Raw genomic sequence first — 14,463 nt, 5'->3', positions numbered from 1 at the left:
GACTGTGGTCCTTGTTTCTGACGCTCTCCTTAACTGATTGGACGAGATGGAGATCAGCATCTCCACCTAGAAAAGAAAAGGATGTGTATGGGGATTGAGCATGGAGGGAGGGAGGGAGGGAGGAAGAAGGGAGTCTTTTATTGAATTGCAAAGGACAGGTAAGAATTATCTGGGTAACCCCTGAACGCCCCACTAGACCAGAGTTGTCTTAAACTCGGCCAATTGAATGGATCATGATTGGAAACAAACATGAAGAAACAGCTACGCGTATTTTAAAGGGGTGGTGGTAACTGGGCATGAAAATATAAAACTTTTTTTAGGGACCTCATCTCTTTGGTGAAAGGGGGTCCCCACTCTTCTTCCTCTTCAATTAAGCATCCGTTTTCAAGATCAACAACTCCCCTTTTCCATACTCTCGGGGTTTTGATTCCTATTTCAGGTACTTAGGTACTGACGACCCAGCAGATGAAGGATCTTAAAAGATGTACCCTTCACTCTCCCCACCACCACCACCCCAGCCCTTTATTCTCCATCACCATCATCCTTAGGCTGGAAAGGGAAAGGACTGACACTCCAGATTAAAGTAGCAACCCCGGAGGCGGAGAGCCCCCAACGCGCCAGCGTCTAGCTCAGCAGAGACAGGCACCCGGCAAAATGCAAAAGCGGGAGGAAACCCGAGAAGTACAGACTTTAAGCAGGAGGCGGGGGCGGAGATGAAGCGGCGCGATCTCCCTCGCCATTGGCCGACCCCTTCAGACTGGCGGCCTGACGTCACTGCTCTCCTCCCCCTTGGCAATGTCTACAGCCCGCTGCACTCCTAACTTAAGCATTTATTCCACTGGGATAGAAGAGGCAGGAGCGGCGCTGGCATCGACAAAATCATGGCTGGGATTTTCTATTTCATCCTCTTTTCGTTTCTGTTTGGGATTTGCCATGGTGTCACCGGTTCTAGGATATATCCCGCCAACGAAGGTAAGGGTTTGCTGGGTGCGCGCTCTGAGGACGGACGGGAGGAGAGAGGATGGTTTGCTCGGCTATTGCGGAGATCCTGGATGCGGGGTCCGAGCGTGCGCCATCCTCCTGGCTGTCTGGGATGGGCTGGGGTGGTGCAAGGCGGAGAAGAGGAAGTACGGAGGGATTGGGGTAGCCCAGGTGGGCGCCGCCGGGGCCACGGTGGGTGCAAGATGCGAGTCTGCCCAAGTTTGGTGAGAAGGGCCAAAGTTCGCTAGCATCCTCCGGCCAGCGTCTCTAGAGGACCTTACAGGGCACCGGGCACCGGAAAGCGGTGTAATCCAACATCATGCAGATCCCAGAAGGGACTTCTTCAAAGGATCGAGAGTTAGTGGTGGGCGAGAGATGCAAGTCCAGCGCCTGGAGAGGGGCGGGGTGCGGATGCTCTGGTTCTTCCAAGACTTCATCCCTTACTCCTGGCATCTTAAAGTTGCTTCCCCCCCCCCCCCCCCCCCCGCTTCTAAGCTATTTTCTTTTCTTTCCTTCTTTTTTTCTTTTCTTAAACCCGACAAATAAGGCTGCGAGGTTGCAGCAGGACGGCGGCGTCTGCGCCAGCCAAAGGACGTTAGTGACCTGATTTTGCAGGGACTTGCCTCCGACGCTGCGCTCCTGACCTGGCGGAGCGGGAGCTCTCCCCTTCCTCCTCTAAAATAACCCTTATTGCTCTCGGAGAAGCAAGTTGGAATCCAACAGATTGTAGGCTTTCCCTTTGCAGCCCTCCCTGCGAGTGTCCCTGGAGGTGGCGTCTTAGTTCCGAAAGAAAGCTTTAGACAGCTTGATTCTGAGCTCTGTCTCAGTTCATTCGCAGCGCGTCTAGAACGAGCGCATCTGTGCTGTCCGAGAAACTGGGTTAATGTATTAGGATGGTGACCTAACAAGGGAGGCAATAGAGAGGTGTGTGTGTGTGTGTGTGTGTGTGTGTGTGTGTGTGTGTGTTTGTGTGTGTGTGTGTACGCTCGCTATCATTTCTATGGATCGATCTCTCGATCGATCTCTAATCCATGCATTCCGCTCCAATCTATCATTTTCTTCCTACCAAGGGAAAGGGGGACTGAAAAACAACCTAGTCCCAGCGACGTCATGTGCAAGTCGACGGATACCCAGAGCTAGAGAGGGTGGAGATCAGAGACATACACACCTGACTACAGAGAAAGACTGTCTATGAGGGGGAAAAGATGTTTCTAGCTCATCCCGTCCTCAGTCCTCCGGATCACGCAGGGCCTACTCTCAGCTATCTTGTCAGGTGTGGGAGGCGGCAGATAATCATCAGGCCCTGTGCGCTCCCTCTGCCACTTCGTGAACTTGATAGTCCGTCCCGGGAGACTCCTCTATTCCTGTTTGCCACCCAATGCAGAGCCCCTTTCCTCTTTCTTTTTCGTTTATTTATTTGTTAGGTCGGGGAAAGGAAGGGGAGCCCTGGGGCTAGGGTAACCTGAAAATCTAAACTTGGAGCTGGGGTGAAATAGCTGTAGCCCAAACCCACCGACGTAGCTGCAGTAGGGAGAAGCCAGGATGTCTCCTCCCTCTCGAACTCCCCCTCCCCTTATTTTTTCAATAAATTCATTTTGTTGCTTCTTTTGATTCTCATCACGTTTCCTTTTCTCCCTTTTTACCCTCTCCTCCCCCCCCCCTTTTTGTAAATTGGGTCGCATTGTTCCCTTTGTTTCCTTAATCCACCTTACATTAATCCAAATGGATGTAGCATGCTTTTTCTCTTGGGAGAGAAGAAAGATGTGGAGGTGGGGGAAGGGTGGAGGGAGATCTAGGTGCTGGGGAGGGGGGGGGGATTTGGGGGGCCCCTGGGGAAATGGCGGTTACATTTTAAAATAATACACAGATCAAAGATATTTCAATCCCTCCATAGGAAGAAAAGGAAGAGGAATTCTGATTATAACTGATGGGTTTGGGAAGGGGGGAACCACTGGAGAGCGAAGAATTCAGAATAATGGGAAGGGGGCGGTGTTGGAGTGAGGAAGGATTCATCATACCCATTCCGGAGAATTGTTATCCCTTATCCCATTCTGGATGGCCTTGCTGATCAAGTTAATAAGTCACTGGTCGATTTTAGTGGATCTTTGAGCCTCCAGATCATCAGAGACTGTGGGAAAGGGGATGAATATAGAGAATTGGAAATTCATTGGAATGCTCTCAATGTCACAAAGGTAAATGACCTTAGCTGTTCCCAAAAAAGAACGTCTTTCATACTTCTGTGGTCTCAGAGCGCCCTGATTTGCAGTTCCCAGTTAAGCGGAGAGAAACACATCAAATCGATTAGATGCTACAGTATATACCTAAAATTCAAAACTCTAGTTCCCTTCAGAGGTGTGAAAGGAAAAACAAAGGCATTCACAGCAAACCATCTCCATCAAGAGACCATAGACTAAGAGATCATAGGCTATGTTATTCTCCATACTTGGCTATGATCTAAAGATGCCACATCAGGCATCTTTACTTTGAAACTTTGCTATTTAGAAAAAACAGCTTATCCCCTGTTCGTGCCCTATAATTTTAGTTGTGATAAGCAAAAAGAGAGGATAAAAGGGGGAAAAATGAACCCCAAAAAAGATCCTTTAGTCTTTTATGATCTTTGGGGGAATCTCATAAAGAATTCAATTATGACTTTGCCAGGCAGTTAGTCACCTGAAACTTGTGAAAATAAATATAATTCCATCCAATGCCACTCACAGATATCTTCATATTTTACTGAGCTTAATTGCCCCATATTGTCTTCTCATTTTATTTTGAATTCTGCATTTGTCTTTAAAACCGAGTGGATTAACAGAGTCCTTGGAAGGAATTTTAACTGCTAGGCAAGTTAAATAAATAAAAACCTGCAGATTTAAAGGGGGGAGAAGATCAAGTGAATAATGATTATTTACATAAGTGAAACAAAGTTTGGGTTTAGATCAGAGTTGGATGTGCTTACCCTCCTCACATATGGAAACGCTCAAGCAAATAGTTTCTGTAGTATTGGCTTTTAGTGATTGGAAATTAATCTATTTTGCTTTGTTTTTCTGCAGTTACCTTATTGGATTCCAGATCGGTTCAGGGAGAGCTTGGGTGGATAGCCAGCCCTTTGGAAGGAGGGGTAAGTTCTGAATGCAGAGTTGATCAAAAGAGTATTTTTTGAGCTTTTTTTTTTTTTTTTTTAAGAGAGTGATTAGTAAGTTTCTGGAGAGTCCTAATGGCCCGATTATTGTTGATTGTGGTGAGGAGGTCAGATTTCCTCCATGGCCTATGAAGTGAATTAGGCTTTGTTGGAGAAATCCTATACTCCCTTTGGATAACTCTGTCATGGAAGAACTAGAAACCAAAAGGGCAGAAAGGAGTTTCAAAATTAGGAGATTGGTTGAGGCATGGACTTAGATGCCTATTTAAAACTAAAATACAGACAAGAAACATGATCTGGGGACCAAATTGGAATCTATGCCTCTTTCTCTTACAGCTGTGGAAGACCTTATAGGGGTTAACTTTAGAGCAATTGTGTTATTTCCAGATTAAGAAAATGAATAAATAAGGATAGAGGAGGGAGAAGGGAGGTCTTACTACATACACGCCTGTCCATTTCTGAGGATACACATGGTGAAATTCTCATACCTCCATATCATAATCTACAATCATTAGCATTTCCCTCTGTACTTTGTGGGAAAGCCATATGATGTCAGACCAGTTGCATTGCTTGACTTCAATAGAAACAGCCCAACAGCTTGGGTTTGTGCATTGTTTGCAGTGAATGTGAAAAGTTAGAGAATTTCCAGTCTAAGGTTGTAGGGGTTATTGGGATGGCTGATTAAGTAGGAGAGACCTCATCTTTGGTGCAAATATTCACTGTTAATTTATCTCAGTATATGTAGCACTTGCCGATCACTGCCTGCATCTGAAGATGTAAGAAATAAAAATAGGCAAACGGCAACATTTCTCCTCCTTCCCCATCCCCCCTTAATTATTAATCCTAGGAAATAGTGTTTGAAATATGTCAGCATTGTGCATTTTGCTCCTGCCAAATTAAAATAACTCTCAAATCCTTTAGAAATTAAACAAATGACCCTGTCTAACACTCTTAGTATTCTGACTAAGATTTGCTGATTGAAAATAATGGGTTTCAAGATTAAGAGGCTTTACTGAGCAAAACACAAGAACTAGTCCCCAGTATGGTGCCACACACCCATGGGCTGAATAAACCCTTGAGTGACTTAGAAGGAAAAAAAAGATTTAGAGGAACTGTTGCAGGTGAACATGTTCTCCTTCCAAAAATAAGGCCAAGGAATGGTGAGTCGGGCTGAAGAAATTTTAGACTGCCTTGTAAAGGTCCTTGTTCTAGCAGAAATTTGACTTGGCCATCTGAGACACATAATGTAATACTAGTTTGCCTCATTTTTTTTTGTTTGTTTTTTTTGCCTGAACTTGACTGAAGTTTTCAGTAGTTCTTTGCTGAAAAATACTAGACAGTCCTCAAAACCATTTGTTTTAAAGGGACACTATGATTGGCAGGGCTCTGGAAGTGTAGACAGGCTGTATTCTCTGTTGATTGTAGGTGATTGCCCTCATCCTTTGACAGTGGAAAAAGGTACAGTTTTATCTCAGTAAGAGTCAGGCTTCTTCTTAATCCTATACCCTGGAAAGGTCACTGATTCACACAGGCTTTCCTGGCTTCGCCAGGGGTACTTCTCTGTAGATTAAAATATATGAGAGCTATCAGTAAAATTGATGATGGAAGGTTCCAGTGAATTATTAATCATGTTCACTTGCCAGATTTTCCTTACGGAAAGTTATTCTTCAGCGTGAGGAGGGAATGCCTACAGTTTCACGTTGGACCTGACATTTCACCAAATCCCCGTGTGTGTGGCCTACTTTAAGCAAGTTAGTGACAAATTTTAGACCCCACTCTACAGCCTGTCTGGTTCTTTGGAAGTTTATATTGCAAATTAACACATTCTCAATTTTTCTTTTCCAGAATTGTTGAATGAACATCCTAGTCACTTTTTGTAAACAGAAAACTTTCTCTTTTTTTTTAAACTGTGTTTAAACTTTATATATTGAAAACTATTCCTGGATAAATGTATATACTGCAGACTTGTCTTATAGGTCTATTCTAGACAATTCTTTACATGTCCAACATTATCATGTTATTTTGGGATGGTGGTGATAAAAGTTAGGAATTATATACCACTACCTATTCCCAGATACAGAGTAGCCCTAGTATAATTAATATTTTGAGTTATAGACTTAATTTATGATATTCTGTAAATTTCATAGTTGAAAAAGTTTAACGCCTCATAGTTCAAAAAGGAGTTGAACTGAACTGTTAAAGCTGTCTTTTTTTTTTAACTGCTTATCACAGGCAGTGATATGTAAACTTTAAAGCGCTCTATGAAGTAATATAAAGTCAGAGAATACTATAATTGTTATTATTTATAACACGATATCTTTTTTGGTTGGGAACCTGAAATACAGTCACCTTGGGATAATAGCGACTACTATGCAGACGCATTGATTGGTTTTTTTTTTTAAGGACACATTTTTAAAAAGACACCAAGCAAGTCATCATAGGTCAGGGGAGACTCCTTATTCTCTCTCACCTTCATCCACGAGATCAATCCTACAGAATCTAATCTCCATGGCATCTTTTTAATGCAGGAGCCATTCTCATTGAAAAGAGCTGGCCACTCATGGTCTTGCACCGTGTACCATAGGATGCAGTGAATGGGGAGTTTTGTCAGTGGTTCAGTTAATTTGAGCTATGTAGTTGGTCAAGCAGGAAGCATCGGTGGAAAAAGCACACTTTGGGGCTTTAGATATCCTGTTTCATACTGTGTAGACAAAACCTGTGTGTCTCCATTTAGATCGGGATATTCCCTTTGCTCTGAGATGGAATAATTTAGTGAATATTTCTTGGGGGGAGATTATAAGTTGGATTTATCAACTATTTTCCCAAGTAAAGGAAATTACTGGCAATTGCTTGCTAATTGGAAGGAAGAAAATCAATTTTGATTCATACTGCATACTTCATCCCTGGCCCCAGCCTCAATCCAACTTTCTTAGTGGTAGCAGATAAAATAAAGAATTTATATATTATGAAGGCTCTCATGTATAGCTAATACATTTTCTCCACTACTAATATTCAATAGTATCTCTGGGGTTGCCTTTGGAAGATATGTAATAATGTTATTACATTATACACATATACATATATATACATTTGAGCAAAATGAAGGAACAATCATGCAATACACATATTAAAATCCCTTCTAGTGATATTCCTCTTTTACCACTCTGACAGATTCATGTCAGGTCTGTAGAAATTCAGTGGATTGGATGTTAATGAAGGATTGGGATGGACAATCCATCTCATGGCTTACCATCCTATTACACTTCCAAACCTATCTCCCTATAGGGAGGGGCATCTTTAACAAGTGATAAGAGAAGTATGTGGTGCAATGGAAAGAACCCTCTCTCTGAAATCAAGGGACCTGGGTGTAGATCCTACCTCCGATATGACCTGTGTGACCATGGGCAAGTCCTTTCCTGAGCCTCAGTTTCCTCATCCATAAACTAAAGGATTTGAATGATGTGGTCTCTAGATCTGTAATCCTTTGAATAACAAATAGGACCAAGCAGATTTTCCAGGCACATCAAATTCAGGCTGCATGTCACGGCTCCCACTCTTGTTAAATTTTCTCATTCTTGGTGACATAATTTCCATCTGCTAGTTTATTTTCCACTCTTCAAGGCAGATTTAGAGTGAAATAAAATGGGTTCAATGCCATATTCCTTTCTTAAAACTTCTGGATTTCTGAAATTTCAAAAGGAATAAACAAACATACATAATGATTATAGGGACAAATGGTTTTAAAGTTGGAGCTGCCATTGCAAATGGCCTCATATCTGATATTCTTGGCTTTACTGTTGACTGCCCATTTTCTTGGGATCACAGAATGGTGTGATTGTTTTTTTTTCTTTTTAAAGAATAGTGATTGTGCCAAAAAGAAAGACTGACATTTTTTAGGTATTAGGGAGCAAAGTTCTGACAGGAGTTCTACTAATTAACTGATAATTGTCTTCCTTTGGCAAGCTACACTCTTCCTGTCCTTAATTTGCAGGTCTCTGCTCAATTGTTGAAACAATACACATTACTGGGTTTTCATTTATAAGCAAATTTGAACTGTTGCCACTTCCAATTGAGATTGTTGTAATAGGTGAACTGAAGGCTCCTGGACCACCAGAAATAACTGTGGAGAACTCACAGACAATAAACTCACCATAAAATGGGATTACCTGAATCTTTGGCTCTTATTCAAGAAATAGAACCAAGGGAAAAATGCTTAGCCACCAAGATATCTTATAACTAATAATGATCGTGTTCTCATAAGAGACTTCTGTAGTGGATTTTTGTACTTCTCAGGTTTAGTGTACCCACTTTGTGTGTATATCACTTTTAGTAGTTCTGATGCTGGAAACAAATAAAATTAAGGTCTTATCGTAGGAAGAAAGAATTATCAAGTAATGCTTTGATGTCAATTTTCATTGAGTTTATTTCTCTTTGGATCTTCACAGTGGGAAGAAGTGAGCATTATGGATGAGAAAAACACCCCAATCCGTACTTACCAAGTCTGCAATGTGATGGAGTCCAGCCAAAACAACTGGTTACGAACTGATTGGATTCCTCGGGAAGGGGCTCAGAGGGTGTATATTGAGATTAAATTCACACTGAGGGACTGCAACAGCCTACCAGGAGTTATGGGAACTTGCAAAGAGACTTTTAACTTGTACTACTATGAATCCAACAATGACAAAGAGCGATTTATCAGAGAAAGCCAGTTTGCCAAGATAGACACCATCGCTGCTGATGAGAGCTTCACCCAAGTGGACATTGGTGACAGAATCATGAAGTTGAACACTGAGATAAGAGATGTGGGGCCATTGAGCAAGAAAGGGTTCTACTTGGCTTTTCAGGATGTTGGAGCTTGCATTGCCCTAGTGTCTGTTCGGGTTTTCTATAAGAAGTGCCCATTGACAGTTCGAAATCTGGCTCAATTTCCAGACACCATCACTGGGGCTGATACATCCTCCCTAGTGGAAGTTCGAGGCTCCTGTGTCAACAACTCAGAAGAGAAGGATGTGCCAAAAATGTATTGTGGGGCAGATGGTGAATGGCTGGTACCCATTGGCAACTGTCTATGCAATGCTGGGCATGAAGAGAGAAATGGAGAATGCCAAGGTAGGAACAGCCATATTGTACTTTTCATTAGAGCTTAGTGCACATAATTAAATCAGAGATGAGACTAAATGGAGTAAAGCCAGTAATTAGCAGCCCCTGTGGGATGCAGTGGGACAGAGGGGTCTAATGAGCAAGTCCAAAAGCTCCAGGTGGCAAGGCTAAGACGTTTATAATTCTGACAAAACAAATGATCTTGCTATAATCAGCAGAAGGTCAAACACATTTGCTAACAGGCTCTTAGATCCGAACTGGCTTGACGTATCCTATGCAATTTAAATGAACCCACTGAAGCAATAGATACACTTGACTGATCCTCACTTAAAGAGAGAGGGCACTCATTTCTTGAGCCATAGTTTTCCTAGTAGTAATGTTTGGTAAAGTAACAAAGCACCAATGTGTGTAGACATGTGTTAATGTATGGGTAGAGTCAGATATGATGAGATGATTGGGTCATTCCAATCCAACTAGCTCAGTTAATTAAGATGGACTCACTGAGCATTTTGTCCATTACCACTGCATCCCTGTCCGTCTTTAAACAACATGCCACAAACTGGTATGGCTGTTTCTCCCAGGCACACTCACTTCCACTATGCACAGATAGATACCACCTCTAAGTAAAATGAATTTTGACATAAACCCTCTTTATTTCCCTTAGGAGGTGGTGCAAAGTTGGTAAGAGTGCTTTGATTTGATTTGTGGTCAGAGGCAGCAAATTGTGATTTATTCTGATTGTTCTAGCCTTCTAAGAAGTCTAAGGAATTTATCTCATTAATGACTAATGGCAATTTTGTTGAGTAATTTGTGTGTGTAGCTTATTGCTACCTCTTTTTCTGTAACTTTCTGATTCAAACAGAAGACTGTGATTTTGTGTATGTGTGCATATATGCATATATGTGTACATATCTATATATGAATACATATATACATATATTAAATTCTATTTGTAGTTATTGTTCTTCTGTGATAGAGACTAAAAAATCCATTTATAATGCCCTCTGGGTCTGTGCATTGATAGGTATAAAAGGTTATTGAAGAGACAAAATTGTCCAGTGCTTTCCTAAACTGATTTTTTAAAATGTGTAGCAATGATTTTTATGTTTGTTGTCTGTTGATATTAGAACTAAACAGTTCCAGTCTAGCATAACTCAGAATTGGCCGATAGGTTGCTTATCAGATTTTGCATTGCTGAGTAATAGATGGAATTGCCACATGTTCATCTGATTTGGTCATTAGGGTGACTAAGAGAGTTATTGCCAAATGGCTGTTCAAATCTTTTAACTAACTTAAAGGAGAGAATTGATCAACTATGTGGCACTCCAGTTGATTGAGGGGCAGATAATATTTATGGCTTTTTAAAAAAGGAACTCAGATCATAGAAATGTATTGAATTTGATTTTCATAGTTCATAGTAGTTAATGAGGTATTTGAAAAGGATTTTTAATGGCAGCTCTCCTGAGGTGTTGCTAATTTTTCTTTTGGGTGAGATAACTATTTTCAGCTCTTGTTTAATTTCATTATAAAATAAGGAGAAAGGTTGTCTGTCAACTGTTCCTGCAGACCCAGTGTAAAAAAGTAATTTGCATTTAAACATCACACTTGAAATACCTTTAAAACCTTAATTCCTTGCCATTTCGTTAGTTTGCCCTTGAGTTAATAACCACTATTTAGCCTACGCCACATTGCAAACTTGTGATCCTTTCTGACATTCTGATGAGAAAATACTTAAGCATATCTTATAGGTAACTAAGTCACAACGATGACAAAAATTGAACAACACACAGTGAAATGACAGGGCATCATATTTAGAGTAAATTATTCTGTCTTTTGGATTTCTGCGAGACAACAACTTACATATCTCTACACGTCAAGAACCGTTGAAAACATGGTTGGCTTCTGGTTCCTGCTAAATGGTCACTCTTTGAGCGTTAGTAGTTATCCAAAGTCATTGATTTCCAATTATTGTAGAGTCCAATAACTCATCCATTTCTATGTGTGGTTCTTGATATTTTTACAATTCAAATGGGGGGAAGGGGAGAAAAAGATGGAAATTGGGAGGAAAGACAGTTGACCTAGCTAGTGATTTTTTAATGAAAATCATCATGGGAATTTAGAAGGGAAGAGACAGAATAAAATACCACCTAACAGAAGGTCCATGAGGAATTGTTGAATGAGTCAGGTGTAGTCCATTTCTGGAGCAAACTGGTTTTAGCTTAAGAACCTCCTATTTATTGATTGATAGTGGAGATAAGTTGAGTCATTTTAGAATGAATCAGTATATGGAGAATTTTTCAGAGGTTCTACCTATACTTAGAAAGATTGAACTTGCCTAGTCTTTCTCCAATATCTTCTACTTTTTATCTTCTGCTGCTGAGTTTCTCTATTTCTAGCCCCCTATTCAATAGCAATCTCTGTTCAAATCATGGGTGTCAGAGAGGAAAAACTTAAATGACAGAATTCTTTCAATGCCAAATTAGTGTGTGGCTCTTTCTTATGTGACTTAAAACACTTAAAAAATCAATGGAAATACAAATTATTTCCTTCCATCGTTATTGTGGTTTCGTTTTTATCATAATCCTTATCCTAAGTTCACAACTATATGCCTGGACCCTGGTTGAAGGTCAGAGTCCTTTATAGTAATATTGGTTTCCCTCTGATATTAGATCCATAGTCCTACCAAAAGAAGTTAAACATTCGAATGTTTTATTCTTCTTAAAAATTTCATTGAGTCAATTTCTACTCGTTTCTTGGTGCCTTAGAAAGAAGTAAAGTTTTCTATTGAGTGAGATGAGTTGGGATGGAGGCTGGGCAAAAGAGAATCTGAGTGAAAAAAGCTTAAGCCTGAGAAAGCCTATAGAGCTGAGTCCTGGTAGAAGCTTCAGAACTCTGGGGGCAGGTTCCGCCCCAATTGTTTTTTCAATGGGTCTACTGTGGCAGGATAAATACAAGAAAAGGGCAAAGGTCACCTGCTTCCTCATCCATCTTTCTTGGGTGCTTGGAGGTCAGAGCTAAGATTGATTAAGATCTTAAATGCTTGACAAAGGATTCATGGGCAAAAATGGCCATGTGGCTGAGGGCCTGTGGTGTCCTGTTGTTTGAGATCTAACCCTGGTCATCTGGTGGAGTCTTCAAGGGACCTTGGGGACAGAACTACATTTCCTCTTCCCGTTCTTACCTACAAGTAGTACATGCTAATGGAGGCCAAGAATGAAGAGGCATGTCAAAAGTTTAGAAGGTGACTGTTGGTTTGCTCCCCAAAGCAGCTGCAAGTTCATTCTGGCTTCTGCTCTCCAATAACATTTTCTGAAATGATTTTGCTCATTTGAACTGAGACAACAAAGGCTGTTAAGTAACTCTTCTGCCCTCTCAAGGAGAGTGTATAGCAGTTTGAACTTGTGGAAGGAGGGCTTGGGACTGAGGATAATTGTTCTGCTGAGACCTTGTCATGCTGTCAAGAAAGGAGAAAGAAATCCACCTTAACGATCCCCCCACTTTTTTTTCCCTGAGGAAATGTTCCAGATGTTTTACAGTGATTTTTCATTACTTCAGAAATATTAAGCAGTTCTATTAGGGGGTGTGGGAACTGGAGGAAAGGAGCCTCTTTTTATTTATTTACTTTTTGGCAAAGTTTGTAAACTGAGAAGTTAATCCCAAGATGTAGAAATATTTATTCTTTTTCGTTTCTAAAACATTAATAAACAATATTGTAGGAGAAACTTCATAAAGAATACTGGCAGCAAACTAGGAAATTCCCTTGCATAATTACTGTCTGAAGGCCAAAATGCTTACAGTTTTGAAATTTAACATAACTTTAAATGCATCATTTTGATGTAAATTACGGGACCTGTTTTGTATTTAGTTATATACACGTCTTTTTCTAGGGAGGGGGGGAAGATATTTTATTTCAAATCTTTTTGAAAAATAGAGGAAAAATAAAGCACCAATAGATCAAGATGTCTTTATGTTTGTAAAACCGAACATTTCGATATTTATATTCTTTTGCTCCAGAAAAATCGATATCAAGAAAGTGAATACTTTTGTTTTTCTATTACACGATAGTGAGCCTTAGGAGAAGGAAGGGTGAGAAAGTATTTAAAATGTAGTTCATTCAGAGAACTGTATTTTCATATCCTTGCTATTTTTTGAAATTTTTCTTTTACCCGTTGGTAAGTGTCCTTAGGAAGCAATCACTTGAATAACATGGTTGCTTTCATCTCAGAGGTTTTGAAACATACCTATGGCAGTTGAAAGGAGAATTTCATTTTATATCAGAAGAGCAGGGTTTAATTATAATCCTTTTTTTCCCCTCTATTATGACTTTTTTTCTTTGCTTGTGACCAGATTTTTGTAGGACTCAAGTATTCTGGTCACATCAAACATGATGTAGCCAATCTTTCAGTTAGGGAATTTTCTGTTTTCTTAAGATTTTCATGTTCCCCCCACACCTCCAGCTTCTCTGTACCTCACAAAGAAACCCCAAACAAAATAAAATTTAAAAAACCCCGCAATTAATTAAAAGTATGATAGGTTCAAGAGGATTTATGCTAAAACATGGGGCAGGATTGAATTAATTCAATTACAACAGGAAAATTTGGATAGACTCATGCTAAAAGTGTCTCACTCCCTCCTCCAGTAGAATGTAAACTCCTTTAGAACTGTTCTTATTTTGTTTTATATTACCAGTACATACTGCTGTATTTTATAAGTAGTAAGCATGGAATAAAATATTCCTTAGGTTGGATTGGATTGAATTAGGATAGTATCTTTCAATTAAACTGACCTATCTGCTATTCCTCCCTCAATTAGCAAACCCCCTTCTGCCTCTGGGGCCTTTGTCCAGGTTGTTCTCCACACTTAGAATGCCATCCCTCCTCTCTTCTCTGCTATTGGAATCCCTAGTTTTCTTCAAGCTTAAGTGCCACCAGCTACACAAGACCTATCCTGATTCTCCAGGTAGTTAGTTCTCTCTCTCTCCCTCAAAATTACTTTGTTTATATAGCAGGAGTAACCAAGGGAATCCTCCATTGTTGAATGGGGCCATATTGCATGAATCTGGACATGCACTTTGGTGAAGTGATATAGGAAACTCCTGATTGGTCCCTAGTGACAGGGAGTTATCTTGAACATGATTGGAGATCAAGAGTCAGAGGACATGGAGTCTTATTGAGGAATCTTCCCCATCTGTGGTTCATGAGATCTTGTGCTTATGCCGCAGTCTTCATTGCCATATGTGGGTG

At 40.5% G+C, this 14,463-nt stretch overlaps 1 protein-coding gene across 4 annotated transcripts in view; it reads left to right on the top strand.

Annotated features, from left to right (window-relative positions):
- Positions 1-825: 825 nt before the first annotated feature.
- EPHA4 (EPH receptor A4) overlaps positions 826-14,463 on the top strand; it is a 166,044-nt gene continuing 152,406 nt past the window's right edge. For all 4 annotated transcript variants that reach the window (XM_072617933.1, XM_072617934.1, XM_072617932.1 and 1 more), the window contains exons 1-3: positions 826-972; positions 4,032-4,099; positions 8,566-9,229. In XM_072617933.1, coding sequence (XP_072474034.1) covers positions 882-972; positions 4,032-4,099; positions 8,566-9,229 — 823 coding nt within the window. In that variant the 5' untranslated portion in view covers positions 826-881. The remainder of the gene's footprint in view (positions 973-4,031; positions 4,100-8,565; positions 9,230-14,463) is intronic.

Source organism: Notamacropus eugenii, chromosome 6 (assembly GCF_028372415.1).
Source record: "Notamacropus eugenii isolate mMacEug1 chromosome 6, mMacEug1.pri_v2, whole genome shotgun sequence".
Taxonomy (NCBI): Eukaryota; Metazoa; Chordata; class Mammalia; order Diprotodontia; family Macropodidae; genus Notamacropus; species Notamacropus eugenii.
The sequence above is the reverse complement of the archived record's forward strand: the minus strand, read 5'-3'. Positions and strand labels throughout refer to the sequence as shown.